General features: G+C 38.0%; 1 protein-coding gene across 4 annotated transcripts in view; it reads right to left on the reverse strand.

Annotated features, from left to right (window-relative positions):
* Window positions 1-23,758, reverse strand: part of Npnt (nephronectin) — a 72,969-nt gene that overhangs the window by 18,264 nt on the left and 30,947 nt on the right. For 2 of the 4 annotated variants that reach the window (XM_029567419.1, XM_017800165.2), the window contains 6 exons: window positions 19,547-19,639; window positions 15,186-15,305; window positions 13,234-13,353; window positions 11,313-11,447; window positions 10,925-11,047; window positions 9,119-9,514 (listed from right to left, as the gene is read on the reverse strand). In XM_029567419.1, the coding sequence (XP_029423279.1) occupies window positions 9,119-9,514; window positions 10,925-11,047; window positions 11,313-11,447; window positions 13,234-13,353; window positions 15,186-15,305; window positions 19,547-19,639 (987 nt within the window). The remainder of the gene's footprint in view (window positions 1-9,118; window positions 9,515-10,924; window positions 11,048-11,312; window positions 11,448-13,233; window positions 13,354-15,185; window positions 15,306-19,546; window positions 19,640-23,758) is intronic. The other 2 variants (XM_029567422.1, XM_029567420.1) reach the window with 1 other exon arrangement.

Consider the following 23,758-nt stretch of genomic DNA (forward strand, 5'->3'; position numbering starts at 1 on the left):
GAGTAGAAAATGTAAATATTACCATATACACCTCCCACTGCAAACTGCTTACAAAGAGCGACCCAGCAGACTGCAAGTATTATTTATAAAAGTAGGTTTATGAATTCAGGTTCTGTTCCAAGGTGGTTTGCATGACATTGCCCAGGCCAGTTCTGACATTTGTTGTTGAACTAAAAGATTACAGGTAACTCTGTCTTGAATTCTTTCTATGCTTAGGGGTTTTGTTCATTGAAGAGAAGGGTACATGTATCCATCCTTGTATTCTAATTTAAAGACTCTTTCTAGTGGAAAACCTAGAGATTTTACACAATGGAAGACAGCAATGAATAAGGGTTTTACGAGGGAGTCTCCTGTCTCCCCTCTCCCGCCTCTAGATGCAGAACACACAGCTGAAAGAGGAAAATAAAAAGATCAGAAATGAAATTTCTCCAATTTCCTTAACTTCATTCAAGAATTATCTTAGCTAGCTATTGTTTACTAGAAATAAGAAAAGTGTTGCTGAGCCCTACAGAAATAAGATTGTGCTTGCCAACATTTTATCTGATGGGAAGACAGCAGTCAAAAGACACAGCCTTAGAGTAATGAACAGAAATGGGAAAAATTAATGTGTGGTGAGAGGAGGAACACAGAACACAGACACAGCTGCTCAGTGATGAGCCTGATCTCAGTGGCAGGCCTCTTCCTCCTCCTCACCCTGTATGCACCTTTATTAAGTTTCAGAACAACTCTGAGGTGCTGCCCAGGGAACTCCCAGGAGAGAGGAGGATCTAAATGGCGGTTCTCTAAGGGTGACCGTCAGTCAAGAGAACATCTGACAGGCTTTGTGCTCCGGCCCACTTCTAAGCCAAAGCAAATTATGAGGGTTAGGTTATACCATGTCAGAGTGCACACCAATGCACAGGTGATAAGTGAACTCTCCACTAAGGGCTGCTTGGACTGAATGCACACTACACCTGGGGCTGGTGGAGCACACCTACTCAAGACAGGTGTCAACATACTCGGAAGAATCTGTTTAAGGAAGAGAAGTTTTTGTTTCTGACATTCATCAGACCTATCATGGAAGTTTGCCATCTGGACAGATGCAGTGGAGAAGGCAACTATCATTGAATTCACAGTGAAGCAACTGAGCTGATGCTGTCTCCATTTTAACATCTGTTCAACTTTGTGTGTGCTATAAACACATGAAACACAATATTCCAATTATTTGGTAATAAACAAGGGTATGGGCAAAGTAGTAAATTTCTACATCAACTTGTTTTGAAAAGATTGCATTAGCCAAAAATAGCATTAAAACTAATGAATCATAATAAAATGCATCAGAAAAAATTATCTCAGAACTAGACTATATAAACTGCTGCTTTTATGAATTAATTAGGAAATATTATTATTACACAAATGAACTCAGTGTCAATGGTATTAGAAACAGCTCAAATGTATTAAGTTCCTATATGGCAATCACCTTCCACATTTAACTAACAGGGCTGCCCAGGGAGGTGCATACTATGATTACCTCAAGTTATAGGTGGGGAAACAAAGGCACAGGAAAATTTAGTAACATGTTCCAAATATAGTAGTCTTAATTACAACTCTATTGGCAACTTTAAAAAAAATTCTGATCTCTGACTTCGGTAACGTTCAGCAAGAACTCAATTTATATTTTCTGGAAAGAAATTTTTCTTCTTCACTCGTCACTAGAGAATACAATTAGAATATAAATGAAAAATTTTAGAAACGTTCAGAATCCATAGCACCAGATCCTGACCTGTAAGCAGCAATGGCTCACTCCTTCAAAACACTAGCCGAAATTTAATTTTCAGCAAGGCATCAGCATCTTCTCGGGGTCTCTACAGGCCTTACTGTTTACTCGAGAACAAACCAGTTGGAAGACCTTTTCACCCCTCAGCTGAAACAATCTTTTTACTCATCACCAACCAGAATCAGAAACAGAGACTATAACATTTCTGTGACTAAAAATACAGGGATCAAACTAGTTACTGACTACAAAAGCTGTGGAAGAGAAACAGCAGGGAAAATCCACAGGTCCACAGGGCACAAGCAGAAAGAAGACTGTAAACAGGAGAAAGGAGGACATTGCCTTTTTTTTTTTTTTTTTTTTTTTTTTTAGATTCTTTGAAAAGATTCTTAGGTAATTTATGCCTTTGCTCACTGGAGGCTGTTAACATGTAGCCCCAACTGGCCTGGAACTCACTATGTAGACTAGGTTGGCCTTGAACTCACAGGCCTGCTTCTGCCTCCCAAGTGCTGGGTTTTGTTTTTGTTTTTTAAAAATATTTTTATTTTATGTGTATGAGTGTATTGCCTGCATGTATGTGAGTGCACCTGTGTCATGCATTGCCATGGAGGTCAGAGGAGGGCTTTGGAGTCCCCTGGAACTGGAGTTAAGGATGGTTTGTAGCTGCCATATGGGTGCTGGGAATCGAACCCGGGTCCTCTGCAAGAGCAGTCAGTGCCCTTGACCGCTTGAGACAGGGTCTCCCTGTAGCCCTAGCTGGCCTGGAACTCGCTATGTAGACCAGGCTGGCCTTGAACTTACAGAGATCCACCTGCTTCTGCTTCCGGAGTGTTAAAGGCATGAACCATCATGCCGGAAGCAATTTCTTTTATTGTTTGATCCCAGGAATTTCAACCCATTCTCATGTTCCATAGCAAAATAGCAACAATGAGGCTGGTTCTCTGACACAGCCACTTGCAAGAGCATGTGACAGAGATCAATGACATTTAGTTCTATAAACTTGACTCTGTAACACCTTTCCCTTTATTTTATATGGTGCAGATGAGTACAAGATTATGCAGTTACTGTATTTTAAGCATCCTACATCTGGCTAATTCTGCTTTTATGCAAGACATGGTTCTGCTGGGTGGGAGCTGCCATTAGGCTTTAGAGTACCCTGCTACACAATCTAGCCTGCAGGTCAATGGCTTACCTGTGAGTTTGCTAGAAATACGGAATCTCGGATTCTATCCCAGCCCTGCTGAATCAGCATCTCCATTTTAACAAGATCCCATGCAATTTGTGTGAACATTGAAGACCACAGAGTACTTTCCCTAGCAAGTCTGAGTGAAGCACGCTGTAGAGATGAGGGACCTACATCTTAGATAAGCACCCAAGGTTATTCTAGTTCAATCAGGCTTCTGATAACACTCTTGGGGAAAAAAAAATCTGCCTGGTTGCTCCAATTGATCCTATATTCCTGTAGTAATCTGACTCTCTTGGCTAAAACTGGCCATTTGTGATAGACCCAATTGCAAAAAAAATTTTGAAAAGTTGGGGTTAGAAGTTAATAATACTTTTAATAAATTTTGGAAAACTGGTATGTTTCAAATAAAACTGGCATAAGTAAAAATGAAAATATCCTGAGGTGCTTTCTCCAAAAGTGAAACTCCACTCCTGCTGGGAGAGTGAGAGTCTGTTACCACTGACCAGGTCCTAAAGAACAAACTTACAACAAATCTTTGACAGTGAGAATGAAAAAGATAACAGGAAGGCAAAGAAAACCACCCAGACACCATCAACGCCATACATTCATGGTTATTATTTTGGACTTTTTTCTTCCAGACTTATGTGTCTAATAGAGGTCAAATGGTATGTAGAGTTTTCTACATCACTTTTCAGTTACTATTTTAAAAACATGGATTTTCCTCTTTACTATCTTCCAAAAGACAAAATGCTGAGAGTCACATTTTTTCACTGATTACACTGCTGGACCAGGGCACGCTCCTGTGAGTGCTTTGGCTGAGTCTGGCGCAAGGTCCTCATCATTTTCTTTGCTCGCAGATAGCTCTGGCACACCTCTGTGGACACTGGATTCTTCCTGTCTTCTATGCTTGCTCTCCAGCTTTCTAGCAACCCCGGATACATATAGGTGCCACGCCACTCAATTCTGCTTTTTGGCTCTTAATCTGTCCAGCACCTTTCTCCCCTTCAGAACCCAATCATCTCCACCAGAATATTTTAGAATCCCAGATCAACCCATTAGTCTCAAAATGCCACTCAATGCAAGCAATTCAGGGCTCTCGGTGAGTGGTCTCTCTACTTTAGCTAAGCCTGATCTGACATTAGCTACAATGAATTCTAATCCAAAAAGTTAAATATAAATCCATGGCTAAATCTATTTGGAGAATGATGCACACTGCTATCTCCTAGAATCTGTGACCATTAACTCACTGAAGTTTTGAGAAGGCTTATAGTTAACAAATCTATTTAATTTGGCTAAACATAGGATTTCTCAAATGCATTTGGCCTCAGAACTCTTCAGGGCATAAATTGCATAACATTTCAGAGAGCAAATGGTCTATGAAACATACTTAGAGAAGCACTGGTCTGTCCCATTAATAAAAGAACAAGAATTTCATGCTTTGCTGGGGAACTGTGGCACTGCTCAAATCATGCCTATAAGATTAGCCCTGAATATGCATATGGTTAGGTTTCTAGTTCCATTAACTAGTCCTTAGACTAGACTTTTAAAACATGTGCTTAGTATTTCATATCTTATGTGAAAGGTGAATTTATATATTAATTTCCCCATTATGGAATAGTAAAGAAATATAATAAATAATCTTTCCCATTTCATAGCAGTTCATTATTCATAAAAATTCTAATTGAATTATCTCTGACTCTAGAAACCACTCTATGGAAAAGAAGGCCTGGGAGAGTACATCTACTGAGGTGGAGAGAAGGGTAACTGACCAAAGTCACACAACTAATAGAGGTATGAATCAAAACCAGGTCTTCTAATTCAATGCAATCTCTTCTTAGAAGAGAGCATTTCTAAGTGCTCCAACCTTATTTTCATATTTCCTTCCCAGCTTTTCCCCTCATTTCTCCACATCAGACTCAAAACTTAGAAGTGATGTAGATGTCAAATTTTCTAGAGACTGTGGCTCTGTTTCAGTGGCTGTTACCAATATCAAGGTTAGAGAAAAATCATAATCTGAAATAACATTATCATTTGGAAGGCTATCAGAATGAGGAAGTAACTTATAACCACCACAACTGAAATACAAACTATGTAATCTGAAGAGCCTTTTTCTGAAAGTATTTCTTTAAGTACATGGAACACAGAATCTTGAACCAGTGACAAACCGCCCATTACCCGAGTACATGACAATATTATAGTTCCATGAATTTACATGAAATGTAGGAATGTCCCAGTAGTAGAGTTCATTATTAGAGCGATGTTGAATATAAATGGGGTGACTAAAAGAATCCTAATAAGAATATAGCATATAGGAATATTATACTTGGATACTTAAGCCATGTTAGTTTAGTAGATAAATGTAAGACTCCCCCAAATCAAAATGCCAAAAGACTATGACAATTATCATACCAACCACTTACTTGTAATTTTAAATAAAAGTTTGTAATTTTGTTTCCTTGTTTCATAAATCTTTCTTGCATTAAAAAAATCTGTGAACTTTCATGCAGACCAATTTTAGATAACAAAAGCACAAAGTAAAAATTCTTTGAACTAATTTGAGGAGCTAGGAAACAAATGTATACCTTGAGAAATTTTCTCTGAATTGCTCACTCTTTTCTTTAACATCAATACAATTCAATGTGGAAACATCAGTGTCCTTCAGTGTGCATACAGCATATGCATCTGTTTACTTTTCTAAAATCTGAAAACTATTGTACTTTACAGTCATCTAGATTGTGGACCTCTTGTAGTTTCTGAACCTGTAAATCAGGACAGAGATGACTTGGTCCAGAGTGTGGCAAGGCCATAGCAAGAAGTGGTCACACTTTAGATGGAACCTTAAGGTAGGGTTAACAGGATTTCCTTACAAAGAGTAATTTTAGGATTTCATGTTATTTGCCTTAGCAACCATTTTCGGGGGTATGACCTCCTAGGGCAGGGAAGGCTGAAGGCGGAGCTGGCAAGTGATAGGGAAGAGGGCAACTCTGAGCATGCTGGTTTGAGGCATTGCTCTCATACACCTGGAGAGATTAAACACGTTGTCTACAAGTCTAACATGTAGGCAGAAGTCTAGACTGGAGATGCATTCTTATTATAATATTTTGTCTCCTTGGATTTTGTTTAAAATGTCTAAATCTTTTCTCAAGGGGGTGACATATAACATACAGAAAAGATCTATCTTATAAACCTGTCCATTAAAAAAATACCTTTCAATGTAAAGAAATTATAGTACCATTGATGTATGGGGATACTTAGAGGAGACTGTCAAACTGTGGTCATAATTCTGAAAACTCATGAAATAAAGACAGCTAAATGTTTCACTCAGACCTGTGAGTAGGGATGTCTTAGGAAGTTCCATGCGAGAGGTAAAGATGCTTCTTAGTAAATAAAGGGTATTGAATTTTAAAAATGCTAAGGTTCCTTTTATTTTTATAGTGAATGACAATAGTCTTTTTCTGAATCTTAGTACCCTTCCTTTTTCATAATATATGCAATAACCACCAGACAAGCAAGTTAAGGAGTATTCAAAACATTCTCTCTCACACTAAACTTAATGAGTAGCTACTGCTGAAGATGAAGCAAGAGTGGAATTTAATAACCAGCAGGCATGTCTAAAGAGGCAGCGCTATCTGTGGCATGCGACAGCCTTGGCATAGGCTCAAGGTAATCCTCTCCCCGGGCATGTCTTTAAGCTCACACACTCTTAGAACGAGTGCTCTCAAGAATCACTGGCACTTTGTGTTTCCTCAGTTTTACCCTGCTAAATTCTACTAGTGAACTTCAACATTATTTTAAACTCATACATGTTATATGTATGTGTGAAGAGGAATAATGTTAAGAAGGGCTCTTTAAAAAGAGAAACTATTCAAAGGAATGCTATTCAAAGGAAAGATGTTATCTCCATTAGGATGTGTGTTTATATTATACTGCTAAGTTTTCATGATAGGTAAGGGAGCAAAGTAATGTAAATATCGTACTTAGTTGAAACATAATAAAAGTCACATTACATGGTGATCACTAAGAGATGGAAAAAAATAGGAAACTGCACAGAAAGAAGAAAAAGAAATTACAGCAATCGATCTCAAAAACAAATATATGTGCACACATGAAATGTATATTTTAAGAACTTCCATCTAATTCTCCTAAAAATTATGATGATTACCTAAAACATAGACAACCACAGTAGAATGAATCTTAATCTCCCTTTCATTGGACAATGATCAAAAAGAAAAAGTTGAGAGTCTTATCATAAGCAACACAACAGCTCAAATTTTCCCCCGTAAAGAAATACAAACATCACGGTGTCTGGGGAGACATTTCAGTTAGTAAAATGCTTGGGTTCAATCCCCAGAACCCATATTTAAAAAAAAAAATCTGGGCATGGTGATGCACACTTGTAATCCCCACACTGGGGAAGATAGAGACAGGCAGATCCCCACGGCTCACAGGCTAGCCGGCCTAGCCTACTCAGTGAGTTCCAGACTAATAAAATCTTTCCTTAAAAAAATAGAAATAAAAACAGTGGACTGCAACCTGAGAAACACCACCTGAAATTTTCCTGTGGGATGTGCGAGCACACATATATACACACACACAAGTATGTATACATATACAAGTATGTAGACACCTGTAGACTACTTGCATATACACATGAAGTACAAACATCAGTATTCTATTTACCTGATAAAAAAGTGCAGTGACATTTGATTTAAAAGGCACAGTTTGGCTCCATCGTGGGAAAAAGCAAAGAAGACCTTGACAGCGTAATAAAGGTAAGGAAACAAGAAGCTGTGAATGTACAGGTAGCTAAAAATAAGCAAAGTGACTAACGGTGTGATGATGCCAATTTTAATCTGGTAACAAGGGAACAATCTTTCCCTCCTCCAAGCTTGCTTTCCTTCCCATGGCTTTTGTCTCCACTGCTGGTTACACCCTCTACCCAGTCACATGTTAAAGGCTGGGCATTTTGACTGTGATCCAGCTCCATGCTATGCCAGCTAAGAGCCAGGATGAGAGGTAGGTGTCCCACCTTGCACCTCCCTGAGGTGCTCCTCCAGTTGACTGGCAGTTGCATACTCCATTCTGCTCCTTCCTTCTGTGTCTTTGCTTTCTGCCTCCATTAACCATAATGTCTCCCTTTCCTCACTCCCTTTGCCCAGTTTCACCCAAGAATCCCTGAGCGCTCCATATCCAAAATCTCACTAGGTACCCCTTCACTTGATTCCTATACTGGCCTACATAAATCCCATTCACTAGTATAGTGCCACAGGAACTACTGAATGACTATAGACTGTAACCTTTTATGTTTTATCTTTGTAAGCCCAATGCCTAACATGGCTTTGCATTCTAAAGGATGCTCAAAAATATTCATTAAAGGAAAAGATAAATAGCATTAAATACAGTAAGGTTTTCACTTTTGAGAGTTTTCAAATGAAGCCAACTATGTTAGGAGAATTCCTACACTGGGTAAGATTTGTGATCTGCCAGATGACTTTGTGAGAGTCGTATCATTTCTACATGCTCCTTTCTGCTTGCCCAGCCACACTGGCTCTTTACACAGATTTTTATACCATGCATCACCACGGATGTATGACCTTATACAACTATCTTTTAGTAAATTGGACTTTGTATAAAATACAGCCTAGGGCTGAACATCATCCTAAAGGGCCTATTAGAAGACAATAATCAGAGGCTGAATAAATGGTCTAGTGGCTAAGAGCACTTGCTGCTTTTGCAGAGGACCCTGATTCAGTTCCCAGGTCCCACAATCATGCAGCTCACAAGTGGTTCCCAGGTCCCACAATCACACAGCTCACAAGTGCCTATAACCCTAGTTCCAGGAGATCCAACACTCTCTTCTGACTTCTGCAAGCACCTGTACACATGTGGTGTACATACAGACAAGTAGGCAGATACACATACACATTAAATAATAAAAAATAAAAAAATCTTTAAAAAAAGATAAAAATTGGGGCTGGAGTGGTTCAGCAGTTAAGAGCATTTAACTGCTTCTGCAGAGCACCTGGATTAAGTTCCCTGCACCCACATGGCAGCTAACTCCAGTACCAGGGGATTTGACACCATCTTCTGGCCTCCCACCAGCAATGTATACATGTGGTGCACTTACACATATATAGGTAAAACATTCACATACATAAGGTAATAATTTTATGACTTACTGAACACATCTCCTCTGGGTTTCTGAGGATCTGTCTGTATCCTGTTGTCAACTGTAAGCCCTCCTATAGATGTACTGGTAGCTGGTGCTAAAGTAGTCAGTCTGATGGATGGCTGTTCTGGGGTTGCTGGAGGGGGAAGTGTTCTGAGCTCTGTTGGCAGGGGTGGTGGGGGTGGTGGAGTAGGCTGTGGTGTTGGTCTTGGTGTAGGTCTGGATGTTGGCTGAACAGTGGGCCTGTTGGTAATGACGGGAGGAATATAGGGTGTCCTCAGAGGCCACCTAGTACTTCCAACATCAGGAATCCTATTAGCATATCCTCCATCACCCTTCACAATGGTACCATTTCCCTTTGGCACATGAATTGGACCTGAAGGTTCAATCATGACTTTGGGAATATCTGAAAAAATCCAAAGATTTAAATTGTATGAAACCATTTTTGTCTAAAAAGTGAAACAACAAATTGCAAAACACATGCACAGACACATCTCATGCCAAGTAGTCCTAGTTTTTACATTTCGATTATTCCTGACAATAAGTCACGCTATTTTCTGAATAGCAGATGTGTGTGTTTTAGGATGAATGCAATAAATATATAAATATGTATTATTTGAAACACAAAAATGTTTTCAATATTTGTAAAGCAGTAGTAACAGAAATCAGTATTTTTCAAAATGTGGACATTATGTTTTATTTTCTGTGTAAGAAATACAGTCTCTGCTGTGCCCCCCTCCTGCATATATAGTATAAAACTATGTTTAGAATTGTCCAAACTGGACTAATACTTTCCTCAGCTACGTGTTATATATATTCAAGTAGTGTAAACCAGTTTGCTTTAGAGTTGGCTTTCCTTCACATTTGCTAATTCATACTTGTTTTGTAAAAAGAAAATTTATGAAGTGAAAAAAAATCATGTGTGGAATATTTTGCCTTGATAAGCTTCACCAAAAAGAATCAATATTTAATCTCTCTGGGATGATACACTCTGGACTAGGAATGACTTCACACACTTCAAGAACACTTTAATACACAGGATTTTATGCCTTGTGGTTTTCAGTAAATATTTTACTCAGAAAACTTAAAAAATTATCTAGTGTTACATGAAATGTATGGTAAATGATGGCCTTTGGTTTGTAAAACTTTCATCTTCAAGAGCATGCATTTCTCATGTTCATTTAGTAACCTATCACTCCAAATATAATTTATGAAATATTTAAAAGCAAAGCAGTTTTGAATACAGTGGGAATAAACATTGAAATTATGTTCAACAGTAGAGTTAAGAGGCACAAAACAGGGAAAACAAAAATGGCGTATATTCTGATTATCATGATGTAATGCTAATGGCAGACGTTTATTTCAGATTTAACAGAATCAAATTCTCCAGAAGGCCTCCATACTTTTTTCCTAACTGAATCAAAGCAACTATGAGATTTTAGTCAAGAAATCCTAAGACTTAAGATTAGAATGTATTGGGGCTGGAGAGATTGCTCAGTGGTTAGATCTGACAGTCTCTTCTGTCCTCCACAGGCATTGCACAACACAGGTGCACTTACCTACATGTAGACAATACACGCATACCACATAAAATAAAAACAATAAAATATTTTTTAAAAGATTAGACTGTATTAATGGGTCTTTTCTAGTTTTTAAAAATTACCTTAACAAGTGACTTTAGTGCATGTAGAAAACGAACTAACAGTATGCATGAAAATCATAGGACTTTGTTAATGAGGTTCCTTATCCTCCTTAGCAATGGCATTACACAACCCCTATTTCCTGCTGGAGCTGAGTGGGAACAAGCGTTACTCACACACGCAGTTCAGTCCATCACCCTCATATCCATCTTTGCATTTACACTTGTAGGACCCGTGTATGTTGTAACACCGAGCAAAGCTGCTGCACTGGTGCTGCCCAAGGGAGCACTCGTCAATATCTGTGTCAGGGAGTCGGAAACAAGTGGGGACAAATACAATGACATGAAATATGTACCAGTTCCAAAATGATTTCCTTTTTCCCCCAAGGCAAAGGTTCATGTAAAACAGCAGTAAACAGAGGAATAAAGTGCAGGTGGCCCCCAGAACCAGACCCTGGGTGGTTTGTTTAATTTAATCCCTTACCCTCCCCTGTTCCTATCCATTACAACAGTTAGAGATTCCCAATGTTATAGAAGAATAGAAAGGGATGGGGAGTTTCCTCACCATGACATTGATATTTGCCTCCGATGTACATGAGGTCGAAACCTTTATGGCACTTGCAGATGTAACTCCCAAATGTGTTGACACACTGCCTAAATCGAGGGCAGGAGACTCTCCCAGTAGCACACTCATCGATATCTAGAAACATAAGTTAACTGCATTTCAGGAAGCTCAAAGTCATATTCGGAAGGGGTGGGTTCTAAAACAACTGCAAACTGTTGCTGGCACATAGAAGCACATCACAACTGCTACAAATATATATTCCACATCTATAACTTTCAACTCATCTTCTTAAACCTAGCTTTTTTCTCACACCTAGCATTAGCACATACTATGCTGTTGCTTGAGCTAGAACCATGAGTTGGGCCTTGCCAATCCTCTTCCCAATAACTCCTAAACCATCAAATCCAGATACTCCTACCTCTGAAAAATTATTAGAGCCTCTCATCCACCTCCCTGACCCTGTTCCTAGCCCACCATCTCCTGCCTTAGACTGAGATGAGAATTCTCCAAACTGGGCTTTTCTCTGTCAATCTTATCTCAAAGCATTTTGCCTCTTGCCAGATTCTTTATGTGACTAATGGCCCAGGTCTTTCTTTAGAGCTTTCCCTGATGATTATTTTCTAAGCAGACCTTTCTGGTTTTGTTTCTCTTACTACCTCATGTTAATACTTAGTATGGTCAGTAATTTCTTTTTTAAAAAATATTTTATTATTTTCATTTTATGTGTATGAGTGTATTGCCTTGCATATAGGTATGTGCACCCATGTCGTGCGATGCCCAGGGAGGACAGAAGAGGCCATCGGATCCCCTGGAACTGAAGCTACAGGCAGTTGTTAGCTGCCATGTGGGTGCTAGGGTTCAAACCTGGGTCTTCTGCAAGAACAACCAGTATTCTTAACCACTGAGCCATCTCTCCAGCCCATATGGTCAGTAATTTCATTGAGTACTTATTTACTTTCTGTCTTTCCCTCTAGAAAGTCAGTTTCATGAGGATCAAAACCTCGAGTGCTTTTGTCCATTGCTGTATATCCAGCACCTAGCACAGTGTCTGTCTGGAACACAGAAGCTACTCAGTAAGTATCTCTTAATTCGCACATACCTCCACACAGTGCTCACCACATGCTAGGTACTGCACTGAGTTCTTTGAACATACGATCTCATTCAATACTCACAATGGTTCTATGTAGCATTATTTCCATTTTAAAGAAAAGGAGACCCAAGCTCAAAGAAAGGAAGTCGTTTGCCTAACCAAGGTTACCTAGCTAGTATGTGGCACAGCCAGGTTTAGAAAGCCCAAACTTGGGGCTGGAGAGATGGCTCAGTGGTTAGGAACACTGGTTGTTCTTGCACAAGACCTGCATTTGAATCCCAGCACCCACATGGTGGCTAACAACTCCGTGACTCCAGTCCCAGGGGATCTGACAGCCTCTTCTGACCTCCCCGGGGATTGTATGACATGGGTACACTTACCTACAGGCAGGCAATACATGCATACACATAAAAATAATAAAATATTAAAAAAAAAGAAAGCACAAACTCCACCATAATTCTGTACTACCATCTTAACATTCTGGAAAATAACTGAACCCCTGTGGCACAACACATATAATAATCTTGATCCACTGATCTGTTCATTGTTCCTGCCCTCTGGATTCTAGAAATACTGAGGTCTTATTTTCCTGAACACAGTGCTCTGTTAAACCTCAGCGCTTTTGTATACACTGCTCCCTCTGTCTGAAGCTTCCTCTTGTCCCTCAGGTTTCAAAACAAGGTTTTAATGGTTCATTCACTGAAGTCCTTTTCTGAAACATCTGGTATCTTCTGTCAGGAACCTAATTAAGTAACTTTTCCACTTATTCCTTCCACTGTCTTTCTTAACCCTTCAGAGGTTACTCACAAGATGCCTGATGAGAAAACTTACCCACACAGGTCCTCCCATCAGGAGCTAGCCGCAGGCCAGGGGAAGGACACTGGCATCGCACTTGTCCTTTGACAACATCACAGCCATACTGACAGTTTGCCATGGAACATGACAGGGTACCTGGAAAGAGAGTGTCTGGCTGACTCCAAGAGTTGGAAAACAAAATTCATAATTAAGTGCTATTTCCACACATTCTGAGATCTGTGACAGTGATTCAACACCTCAATCAACATTCTAAAATTCAGGGGAAGGAAAGATGCTCCCTGACACAGGGACAGTTGAGACAGGAACCAGTTCATCATGATCTAGAGAAATCCTTTAATGTCTTAAAAGAATTAATGGACAAATATAAAGCTTTATCTGACATAGATATCTGGACATGGAGATAGAATTGATATTTCTTCCAGAATACTCAAGCTCAGTATTATTCTTAACTAAAACATCCAATTAATAGTCTCAGCTACATCTTAAATTTCTCTATAGGACAGGAAATTTCCCAATGAGCCCACAATGTTAGGGGACTCTAGAATCATGGTCACATACAATTAAACATGTACTCTTGTCAACCAAAAAGTTCCATTGATATATTTATAAAGCACTAAATAAAATTAGCTACTCTATTTTTTCTTATAACATTCAATTTAGTTAACTGGTAATTTGGTAAAAATAAAAATCAGGTCACTACTGCTTATCATATAAACTCAAGTTCAATTCAGTTTTTCAGCCTGCAGAAATTTTAGGGTCTTGTTCATTTAAAAAAATATCGAGGGGGGACTGAAGAGATGGCTCAGCGGTTAAGAAAACTGACTGTTCTTGCAGAAGACCTGGGTTTATATCCCAGCACCCACATGACAGCTAAAAACTGTCTGTAACTCCAGTTCCAGGGGATCTGACAGCCTCTTCTGTCTTCCCTGGGCATTGCACAATGTGGGTGCACATGAAGGCAATACACACTTACACATAAAATAAAATAACGAAAACAAAAACATATCAAGGACTGGAGAGATGGCCCAGTGATTAAGAGCACTGGGGTTGCTCTTGTAGAGAACCCAGGTACAGTTCCCAGCTAACACAGCAGCTAATAACCATTCATAACTCCAATTCCAGGGGATCCTGTGCCCTCTTCTGGTCTGCTCAGGCATTGTATGACACGAGTGAACTTACATACATGCAGGCAAAACACTCATACACACAACATGAAAATAAATTTTTAAAAATCCACATCCAAATGACAGTAGGAAACACCACATAATCCTTTCTTATAAAGCCACACATAAAATCTACTCTTCTAGGATTGGAGGTGACACTCAGTTGGCAGAGTGCTTGCCCCCATGCATGAAGCCTTGGGTTCAATCTCCAACACCTCATAAAACCAAGCATGGCAATGCATGCCTGCAGTCTCAGCACTCAGGAGGTGGAGGTGGGAAGCAAGAAAATCGGACATTCAAAGTCACCCCCAGCTGCATAGCAAGTTTGAGGATAGCCTGGGACACATAACACCCTCTTTTTTAAAAAATCTGTTTAAAAAAATCTGCTTTTCTGATATTATATTATAATTTTTATGATCAAGAAATATAAAAATGAATATTTACAATGACACAACATATCTAATGGATTGTAAGCAATGCCCCAATAATCACTAACATTCAACCTGGAAAGGTCCTTCCAGACCCAGGAGAAAACTTAAATAAGCATGTTGGGAAAGGCATTAGAAAATGTGATTCTTGCTCTAAATACAATTTGTAAATCAATTTAATGTTGGTACTTACAGTAAATACATCTAAAATGTGCACCTCCTATTTTGATTTTCTCAGTTCCACAGGCACACATACACACACGCATACATCCTGTTCAGGAGGGCTCAAGATATCTCTTTTCCTAAGGCAGGTAACCAGAGCATGTAAAAAATCAAGCCCAAAGCACTTATAAAACAGTTAAGATTCTTGACATACCTGAGCAGGACCCATCCGGCATAAGCATATATCCTTCAAGACAATAGCACTTGTAGCTGCCAAAAGTGTTCATGCACCTGTGCTTACAGGGCCGAGGCTTCAGGCCACATTCATTTAGATCTGAAAAGAATATGGGTTAAAGAAGAAAAATAACAAACCCTGGCACAATGTCAAATGTTAAAAGTGCTTCTCAATGCATAAAAGTAGAGAAAAAATGAGTCAAGATATAGCAAAACCATCACTTACATAAATAAGCTTGTTCATGCCATTTTAACTTGACTGTTACACTAGAGGCAACAGGGTTGCTGGGACCTTCATGTATCTCTATTGGTGGGGGCAGCTGGGAGGGCTCTCCTCACAGACACACCTGCCCTCGCATCCCTGCAAAGAGCAGCATCCTCACCTGATGGGCAGTGACACTCTGCTATCTATCTGACTGCCAATACGCTCAAAACTGCTGTGTTCTACTACTAGCATCCTTCTGATAATGGATCCTGCTCTCTCCTGGCCTGGCCTTCTGTTTAAAGAGGATACTGCATATAAGGCTTTTACTTCATAGAAAACATGAATGTTAAAACATTAGACTGTTTTGACCCTCTCAACAGACAGCTATGTTTTCAGAGGGAAAAAAACCGCACTGACTTCAGATTAAAGAAGAAAATTCAGTTTCCTATTTCAGCAAACCACTCAAGTCACAAAATTATCTTTTAATAGCTCTCTAGCACATTTACTCACTTGGCAGTTAAGGAGGGCATATGGAAATACTAATGGACAAAACATCATTACATATTTTATGCTTATTGTTTTAAATATCAATGTGAAACTAATGAATTCCATAGTATAAAAGTTTTCCAGCACAAGTTGAACACTGCCTCAAGTAAACATAAAATTCACAATGGCATAAAAACACAGAACTAGTAATGGCCATAATATAGACTTCATTAAAAAGAAATGTGGCCCCATGTTTATTTTGTCTGGAAATGCCAGCCAAGTACCTGATTAGCATAATTCAATGATCAATTAATCCATGTCACTGAATAAAAACATAGACAATGCATCTATTTACAAAGTTGTTTCCAAATCTAATCAAAGTTAAATCTCACCTCATTTTCTAGATTATTTAATATTTCTCTTAAACATCCAGTTACATTATGTTTTAAAGTCATCAAATAATCATTGCATCTAAGAATATTTTCATATCTTATTGACTTTTCAAATTGGTCTTTTTTTCTGCTCTTAACACAACTGTAAGCAAACCCCTAGCTGAGCAAGTTCTAGAAAGGTTAAATAAATAAAGGAAATGCCTTTGTCATGCCCTATGTTTTCTTCCATTCTCTACTTTACTGTCTCTTGCTCAGGCAAGGGTTTTCAAAACAGAATCACATTTTAAGTTTTTCAAAAAAACCTTTCCTCATAGAAGGTGATCGGTAGGTTATAGTATCAAAAAAGTTGATTTCTCCCTCTGCTGAATGAAGTAGTAATCAAGAAGGAATGACTGAGAGAAAAAGTCTCTCCCCTAACCACATTCTTCTAGCGTGTATTTGAAATTTTATTAAACAACTGAGTCAGGGAAACTATTCATCTTCTAAAAAATGTTACTAGCACTCCTGAAGTGACCCTGACCTTGCTGAGTCCCTGGATATCAGAGTAAGAAGAATGCAAATCTGCGTGTAAGAGAACATCTTTGTGCTTTAAAGATTTTTTTTTCTGTGCTCAAAAAGCATGTAACAGGTCAGTACAACAAAGCATAGAATAAGATTTAATTCTGTATTTCAAGAGAAGGCTATCAATGGTTTTTTAAGTGTCAATTAAGATTCCCTAGGTTTGTTTTTAGATCACATCAGAAACTTCTGTGGGTTCTTCAGGGGAACTAGCCAGCTGTTTATAGCTCCAGGCAGCTCACAGTCTTTAACACTCATAGCAATTTCTTCAGACACTGGTGGAAGCTGAAGCCTAGTTGAGGCCACTCTTCTACAAGCTGGCTCCAATGCTGGTCAATGATGGGCCCCCTAGGAGAGCTACGGGATCTTCCTAAACCAGGCTTGGTTGCCAGTGGTTTCAAAGACTGGCTTTAGTCTAAATTTTTCTCTCCTTTCCCATGGGAAAAGTACAGTAGGGTTAGGAATCATAAAGCTGAAAGGAAATAAAAACCAACAAATCTGTTATAATTTTTTTAAAAAATCTGGGAATCACTCTATGAAAAATATGAAAGAGGAATGCAGACAGCATTGAAATGGTAAATGGGGAGACATTGTTTGTAGTGCCTGTTATTAACCTGGTATGCAAGTATTCAAGTATTTGGAAAGAAATTTGAGAAAATGGTACTCTAACAGCTGTTAATGAACTGGTGGCATTCACTTGACAGGTGGCTGGTGTCACTATCCCTGAAGACTGCCTGGCCCTATCTGCCTCAAGTAGATATCGCCTGAAAACTTTACAAGGACCTTTACCAAGACCACTGTACACATTACAAAATAGGGTCCTAGCCATCTGCTTATCAACACTGACCAAATAACAGACTCTGATGAAGCAAGGAGAGTCAAAAGATTAAATGCATCTACTGCCCTAATGAGGAACGTTTTCCCTCAATTTTCTTGAAGCTTTTTATTCTACAATTATGCTACCTTATTTTTTTGACCCAATGCACCTTATAAAATTAGTTAATATGTACTCTGATAAATGTCAGAAATTTTTAATGACTTTTTTTTTGCCATTAAAACAAAATCAGGGCAGGGAAGATGGCTCAATGGGTCAAGTGCTTGCTATGTCAGCACAAGGACCAGAGTTGGCTCCCCAACTCTCACATTTAAAAGCTGTGAGATGGAGACAAGAGGATCCTGGGAACTGCTGGCCAGCCTGTCTAGCCAATCAGTAAGCTCATTAAATGACATTTTCAACTGATGGTGAATGCCCTTATAATAACAAGCATAAAAATTCTTCTTGATCCATACTGTTTCAAATAAATTTTAAAAGTTGATAAGAGATCTAGAAATAAACTTCAGTGTTTTTATTTTGAGTTTACTCTTACCCTGGTAGCATATAATGTAAGCATAATAAAATTTTCATTATTTCTATCATGTATCTTTTACCAAAAGATAAAGTTTTAAAAAAAATCAGATTCAAATGCTTTAAGTATTACGCATATAACTCATATAAAGAACATTATCAGGGGTACATTTAAGCAGGTTGGTGGATTCAGGAGCTCGAAGGAGAAAAGTAGGGGTGAGAAGGGAGCTGGTCTAGAAAGGAAATGCAAGCTGCATAGCATTATTAGACTAGGAAATAAGAATCAGAAGGTAGCATGCAGACACTTTAAGTATCTTGAAAAAAACTAAGAGGCTCATTAAATAAGATAGCCCACTGGAGTTTTGAAGAAAATGACTTCTATTCATTTAAACACATTTGGACTCCCCCCACCTTAATGCTTAAACTGTACACAGTTTTGAATATTTTGAAAAATCTAACTTTTACATTTTTGTCTGACTGAAGTAAAGCATAGGTGAACAGATGTCAACATATCAACTGCCATAACTTTATCTAGATTATGAGTATCTCTGAAATTAACCCCATTGTCCTCTTTGTGAAGAACATGTACAAATGTAGTAAGTTGTCTTTCAGCAAAGAGACAATTTATTAATAAGCTATTTCAGTCACTCTAAGTTCTGTCCTAAGCCTATGGGTAGGTTAGGATAAAAATTAGAACTGTAAAGTTCTCCTACCACCTTATTTGCCTACAGAATTTTCCAGCACCCTGAAGCTTTTGGTGATCCTATTCTTATACCAACTCCACAGGCAAACAGGGCAGGAATTAACCCTACTGACTGCTGCTATGACTCAAATACTTTAAATGGATTGCTCAGAAGCAGTTTATTGGAACCAGCACTTAGGCTTTCTGACATTACAATGTGCATGCCTAAACAAAGACACTAAAATGTGATTTGAGTTCCAGATAAACCTAAAATTGTATACCTCAGGTAGTGGAGAGGAAGAGGACTAAATACTTCTAAAATCTACCTGGAAAAAGCCATCAAAACCCAAAACTTAGTTGCTTTGGAATTCCTGGTTTCACCTATATATGAAAACAAAGATTATCTAGTTTTCTGATTTTTGGAAAATGTTTCAAAACTCAGAAAGAAGAGGAAAAGCAATGACACTTGACACAGTAAAAGGAGAGTGCAGGCTCCATGCTTTCCAGGGCTCAGAGAATCAGCACCAGGTGACAACTCCCACTGTTTGCCTCCTGTGCTCAGGCTGAGGCTGGCCACTCTTACACTAATCTTCAGAACATTTGCAAGAAGTGACACAACTGCAGGAAGCCGTGCAGGTGGGAGGAGCGACCACCTGAGACAACGTACGCTCACCCCTTGAAGGTACACTTGTGGCTTGATGATCCAGGGGTTGGAAAAGAGGCTGTTCACTGCCTTGGTCAAGAGGAGTTGGGTAGAAGGGCTCATCTTCACAGCAGGGAGAAGGTAATAAGAGTCAACTTTGAACTGATGTCATTTTAGCCCTAAAAATCTTTACAAGTATATATTAAACAATTACACAAAGTTGATAGAGCTTAAAAAGAACTCTGATACTCTACGAATAATTTCTAGTTCTTCTTTTTCTTTATTTTCTTGCTAAAAATTCATGATAGTCATCTGCTTTCCCAAAGAAAAAAATGTATATCATAAATTATTAATCCATCATCCTCACAGCATTAGAAAAACAAAACAAAACAAAAAAGATTAAAGCATGATTTTCATCATCAATAGAAGGAAGAGAAGAAAGTCAAATTGTACAAATATTGACTATAATAATTAATAATGAGCTCTGTTTGGAGCTATTAAAGTTTTAAATGACCAACTTAAGATTTTTTTCCCTGCCTTGTTCTGGTGCTAATAATAGTTTAAAATATTCTAAAATTATGTATAAATTTATATTTGATAAGGGCCTTATCTAAATCATAGCATACTAGATTATCAAGGCTTTCATTCAAAACTAAGAACTTATGCCACATTCGGTTCACATTTAATTAGCATGCAGATTAGATGCTTTATGCAAAAAAGGTTAACTCTTGTCATTGTTATTTCAACAAAATATATGCAGGAGACTCAGAGCAGGGAGTCAAAAAGGCAGCCATTTTCTGTTTTACATTACACTCTATTTTATCAGTTGAACAAACTTCTAAATCAATGGCTCAATCCTTTCTGGGGTTGAAACCACACATCTTTCAAACTGCACGTTGTCCTGTGGTCACCTCAGATTAGGGTAAAAGCACTCAGAATTGTGCTCAGTAATGCAATCAAGTTCCTGAAGTGATTAGAACACACAAGGTTTAAAGACTGATTCTATAGTATGGTTTCATGCTGTTCTTTCCTTGAGGTAAGGATTTCAACATATGAAACATAAAGCAAGCCCAAACACTAGTAACTGAAGATTACAAATCACTTCTTCTGAAACAAATATGAAATGTAATAAATTTAAGACTGTCTTCATTTCTAAAAAATATGTGATGCAATTATTTACATGCTAAAAATAATCCCCCAGTGGGAGAGTTATAAAAAGATTATTTGTAACAGTATCCTTTTTGGATGGGGGTGTGATTCATTTGAGTGGAGATACTCAAGGAGATGGAAATATGGGTGAGTAAAATTATCAGAGAACAGGGACCAGGGCAAATGATTAAGTGCAATGTCAGAATCTGAGTTGGAATTTCTTCTACTAGGAAAGGCATCACATGTTTTACAGAGTATGCTAACAATACTACAACTTTATTTCTGATCTTAGTGCAACAAATCCAGGAATGACTCAAAGGGAAGAGCAAGTCACCAAACACAGCCTAGTAACAGGCTACTAAATTAAACCAGTTCAAAGCACAGCTTGCCCTGTTCTCAAAGCACTGGGTAAGCACCTGTTATTTATTTGAGCTGTTTATTCCATCAAGCAAGACCCCAGGGACTAGTTCTAAAACATACCTAACTTGTAGCAAAAATCTACTTATATCAAAAGTGTAATAATCATATGTTAATTTCCAGTTATGTAAAATTATTTCTAATTTACTGTTTCTTGACACTTCTCTCCTTGGGAAAAGAAATCTTTTTGATTTCCAAAAATCTCCCAGGCATGTTTTCTGTGTTACTAAATGTGGGCGCCTAGATAGAAGCAATTGAAGTTAATTTATTACATGGCAACACTGGACAATTTGCTGTAGTTAGTTTTATGGAGACGCCAAGCTGGCTTCACACTTACCCAAGCCATTCCTTGCAGCTACAAAACTGGCAGGGCTCAGTCCATGGATTCAGACTAAGATTTGGTACCAGATGACACCATGGACCTCTTGGCTCTTATGAATCTTAAGACCAAGAACCAATGACCAAATGAATTGGTCATTCATTTGGCAAGTATGTAATGTATACTTGGCATACATGAATCCTGTACCAGTAGTTCTCAGGAACTCAGAAATCAGAGAGACTTCAGGGGCCCTGCTCTCCAGGAGTGTAGGCCTTCCTAATGACTATTAAGACAGAGGAGTTTACTCCAAGCTGGGGGCTGATTTTCAAGATTGAACTTGAATTTACATTTTCAGCATCAGCATTAGTTTTTCAGATGTAAAATCTCATTTTGCTACTAACAAAAGATTCTTTTCCTTAAGGAATATGGATTTGAAAGAAGATTTTTAACTTGATATATTCCAAATTTTCTTTAGGAAAATCTGTTTGTATATAGAACAAAGCATACGGCAAACTGGTTTTCTGATGATAATAGACATCCAGTGATGGAGACATGTTCCAGTAACACTTTCAGTGTTTTTGAAGCATTAAAGTTGATATAGATCCTGCAAATAAATTTAAATAAACCAGAGAAATAACCAGAACCTAACCTGCTGCTATTGTGAATTTAGTCTGGGGAGAGGAAATCAAATGGATTTGTAAAAGATGAAATGAAATAATAACAAAATTATCTATTTTTAAAAAACTCTCCATGTATGCTTGGTAAATTCCAAATTATAAAAGTACATAATACTATGCAAAGAAAACTCTGGGCAAGTCAGTGATAAATCAAAGAGGGGTCAAATAAGAACACATTTTAGAAAAATAGCTTCTCTTAGCATCGGGGTATGTCACATTTTACTAACAGAGATTTCATCTCTTGAATGATACTTGCAAATATCAGTATCCTGGGTGTCTGCAAGAACCATGTCTAGCTGGAGATACAGTTCAGTGGTAGAAACTTGCCTAGCATGAAAACAAAAAATGAACAAAAGAACTGTGCCTGTACATCATAGCTTGCATGGAACACCTCAAGGAGTTCCTGTGCTCAAGATCCTGGGGTGTTTCAACAATCCCCTTCTTCATCATCTGTGGGCAGTCAAACCCGTATCATTAAATGACAAGTAGTATTACTTTAAAAAAATAACTAAAATATGACTCTAATCTTTTCATGTTTTCAGTGAAAGTTAACGTTAACTTTTCCTTATTTCTAGCTTGTTAACTCCAAATAGTTGAAATTTGTAGGTAAATTAAGAAGACAAGCTTTGTTTGGCTTACTAGGCAGAGTAAAATTATCATTTCAGTTATATTTTCCTCATCTAAAACTAGCACGGCAAAAAGAATATGGATTATGTAATAAAAGTTCTAAGTTAGCATAATAACTCTTTTGTAATTTGGGCAAGATACTTCTATCTTGGTCAGTCTCTTGAAATGAAAAAATGGAGACAGTCTGCAATTATTTAGACCCAAGTATAACAAACAGTACTCTGCCTATTCATGCTCTTGTAAGGATAAGAATAGGTTGTATCAATTATGACTAGTAACAATCAGATACATACAGATTAGAGATGCATGTGCCAACATCTCAGTGTTAGTAGCAAAAACAATGAGTCTTTCTGCAAGGAACAATATATTCTAAAATGAAATGGAGATTTTTTTAAGGGTTAAAACTCATTCAATTTTATGTCTTGCAGGGTTTATACTGAGTTCAATATTGTATAACTGTATTAACTCAACTGTGAACCTAGAAACTTGAACTCACTTGTGAAAGAGATGTACTCTTGCTCTGAAATGTGATACTGAATATGTTAAATCTGTATGTGCTCAATATGTGGGACGGGAGAGGCTATGGGAGGGTGCCATTTGGGAAGTGAGTATATAGATGAATAAGATGTTCCGTATGAGATACACACACACACACAAAAAATCAACAAATTTAAAAAAGACATGTTTGAAGAGGAAGCATAAAAATTTACTTCATGTTAAATAGTAGAGGTGACAAACATTACCAGTGAAATCTACCTGATGACTTTATATCCATACTCAGGTACTAAGGAGCCAAGTATAATCGACCATGACTACTAATAATCAGATACATAGAGATTAAAGACGTATGTGCAAACATGTGTTAGTAGCATTAAAAAATGTAAGAAACAGCATATCTTAAAATGAAATGGAGATTGGCTTTAAAGGGTAAAACCTCATTCGAATTTTATGTTTTACAGGGTTTATACTGAGTTCAATATTGTATGACTGTATTAATTCAGCTGTGAATCTAAAAATTACAGCCACTTTTGAAAGAGATGTATCTTTGCTCTG

This window comes from Nannospalax galili, unplaced genomic scaffold (genome assembly GCF_000622305.1).
Source record: "Nannospalax galili isolate Female #2095 unplaced genomic scaffold, S.galili_v1.0 scaffold41, whole genome shotgun sequence".
Classification (NCBI taxonomy): Eukaryota; Metazoa; Chordata; class Mammalia; order Rodentia; family Spalacidae; genus Nannospalax; species Nannospalax galili.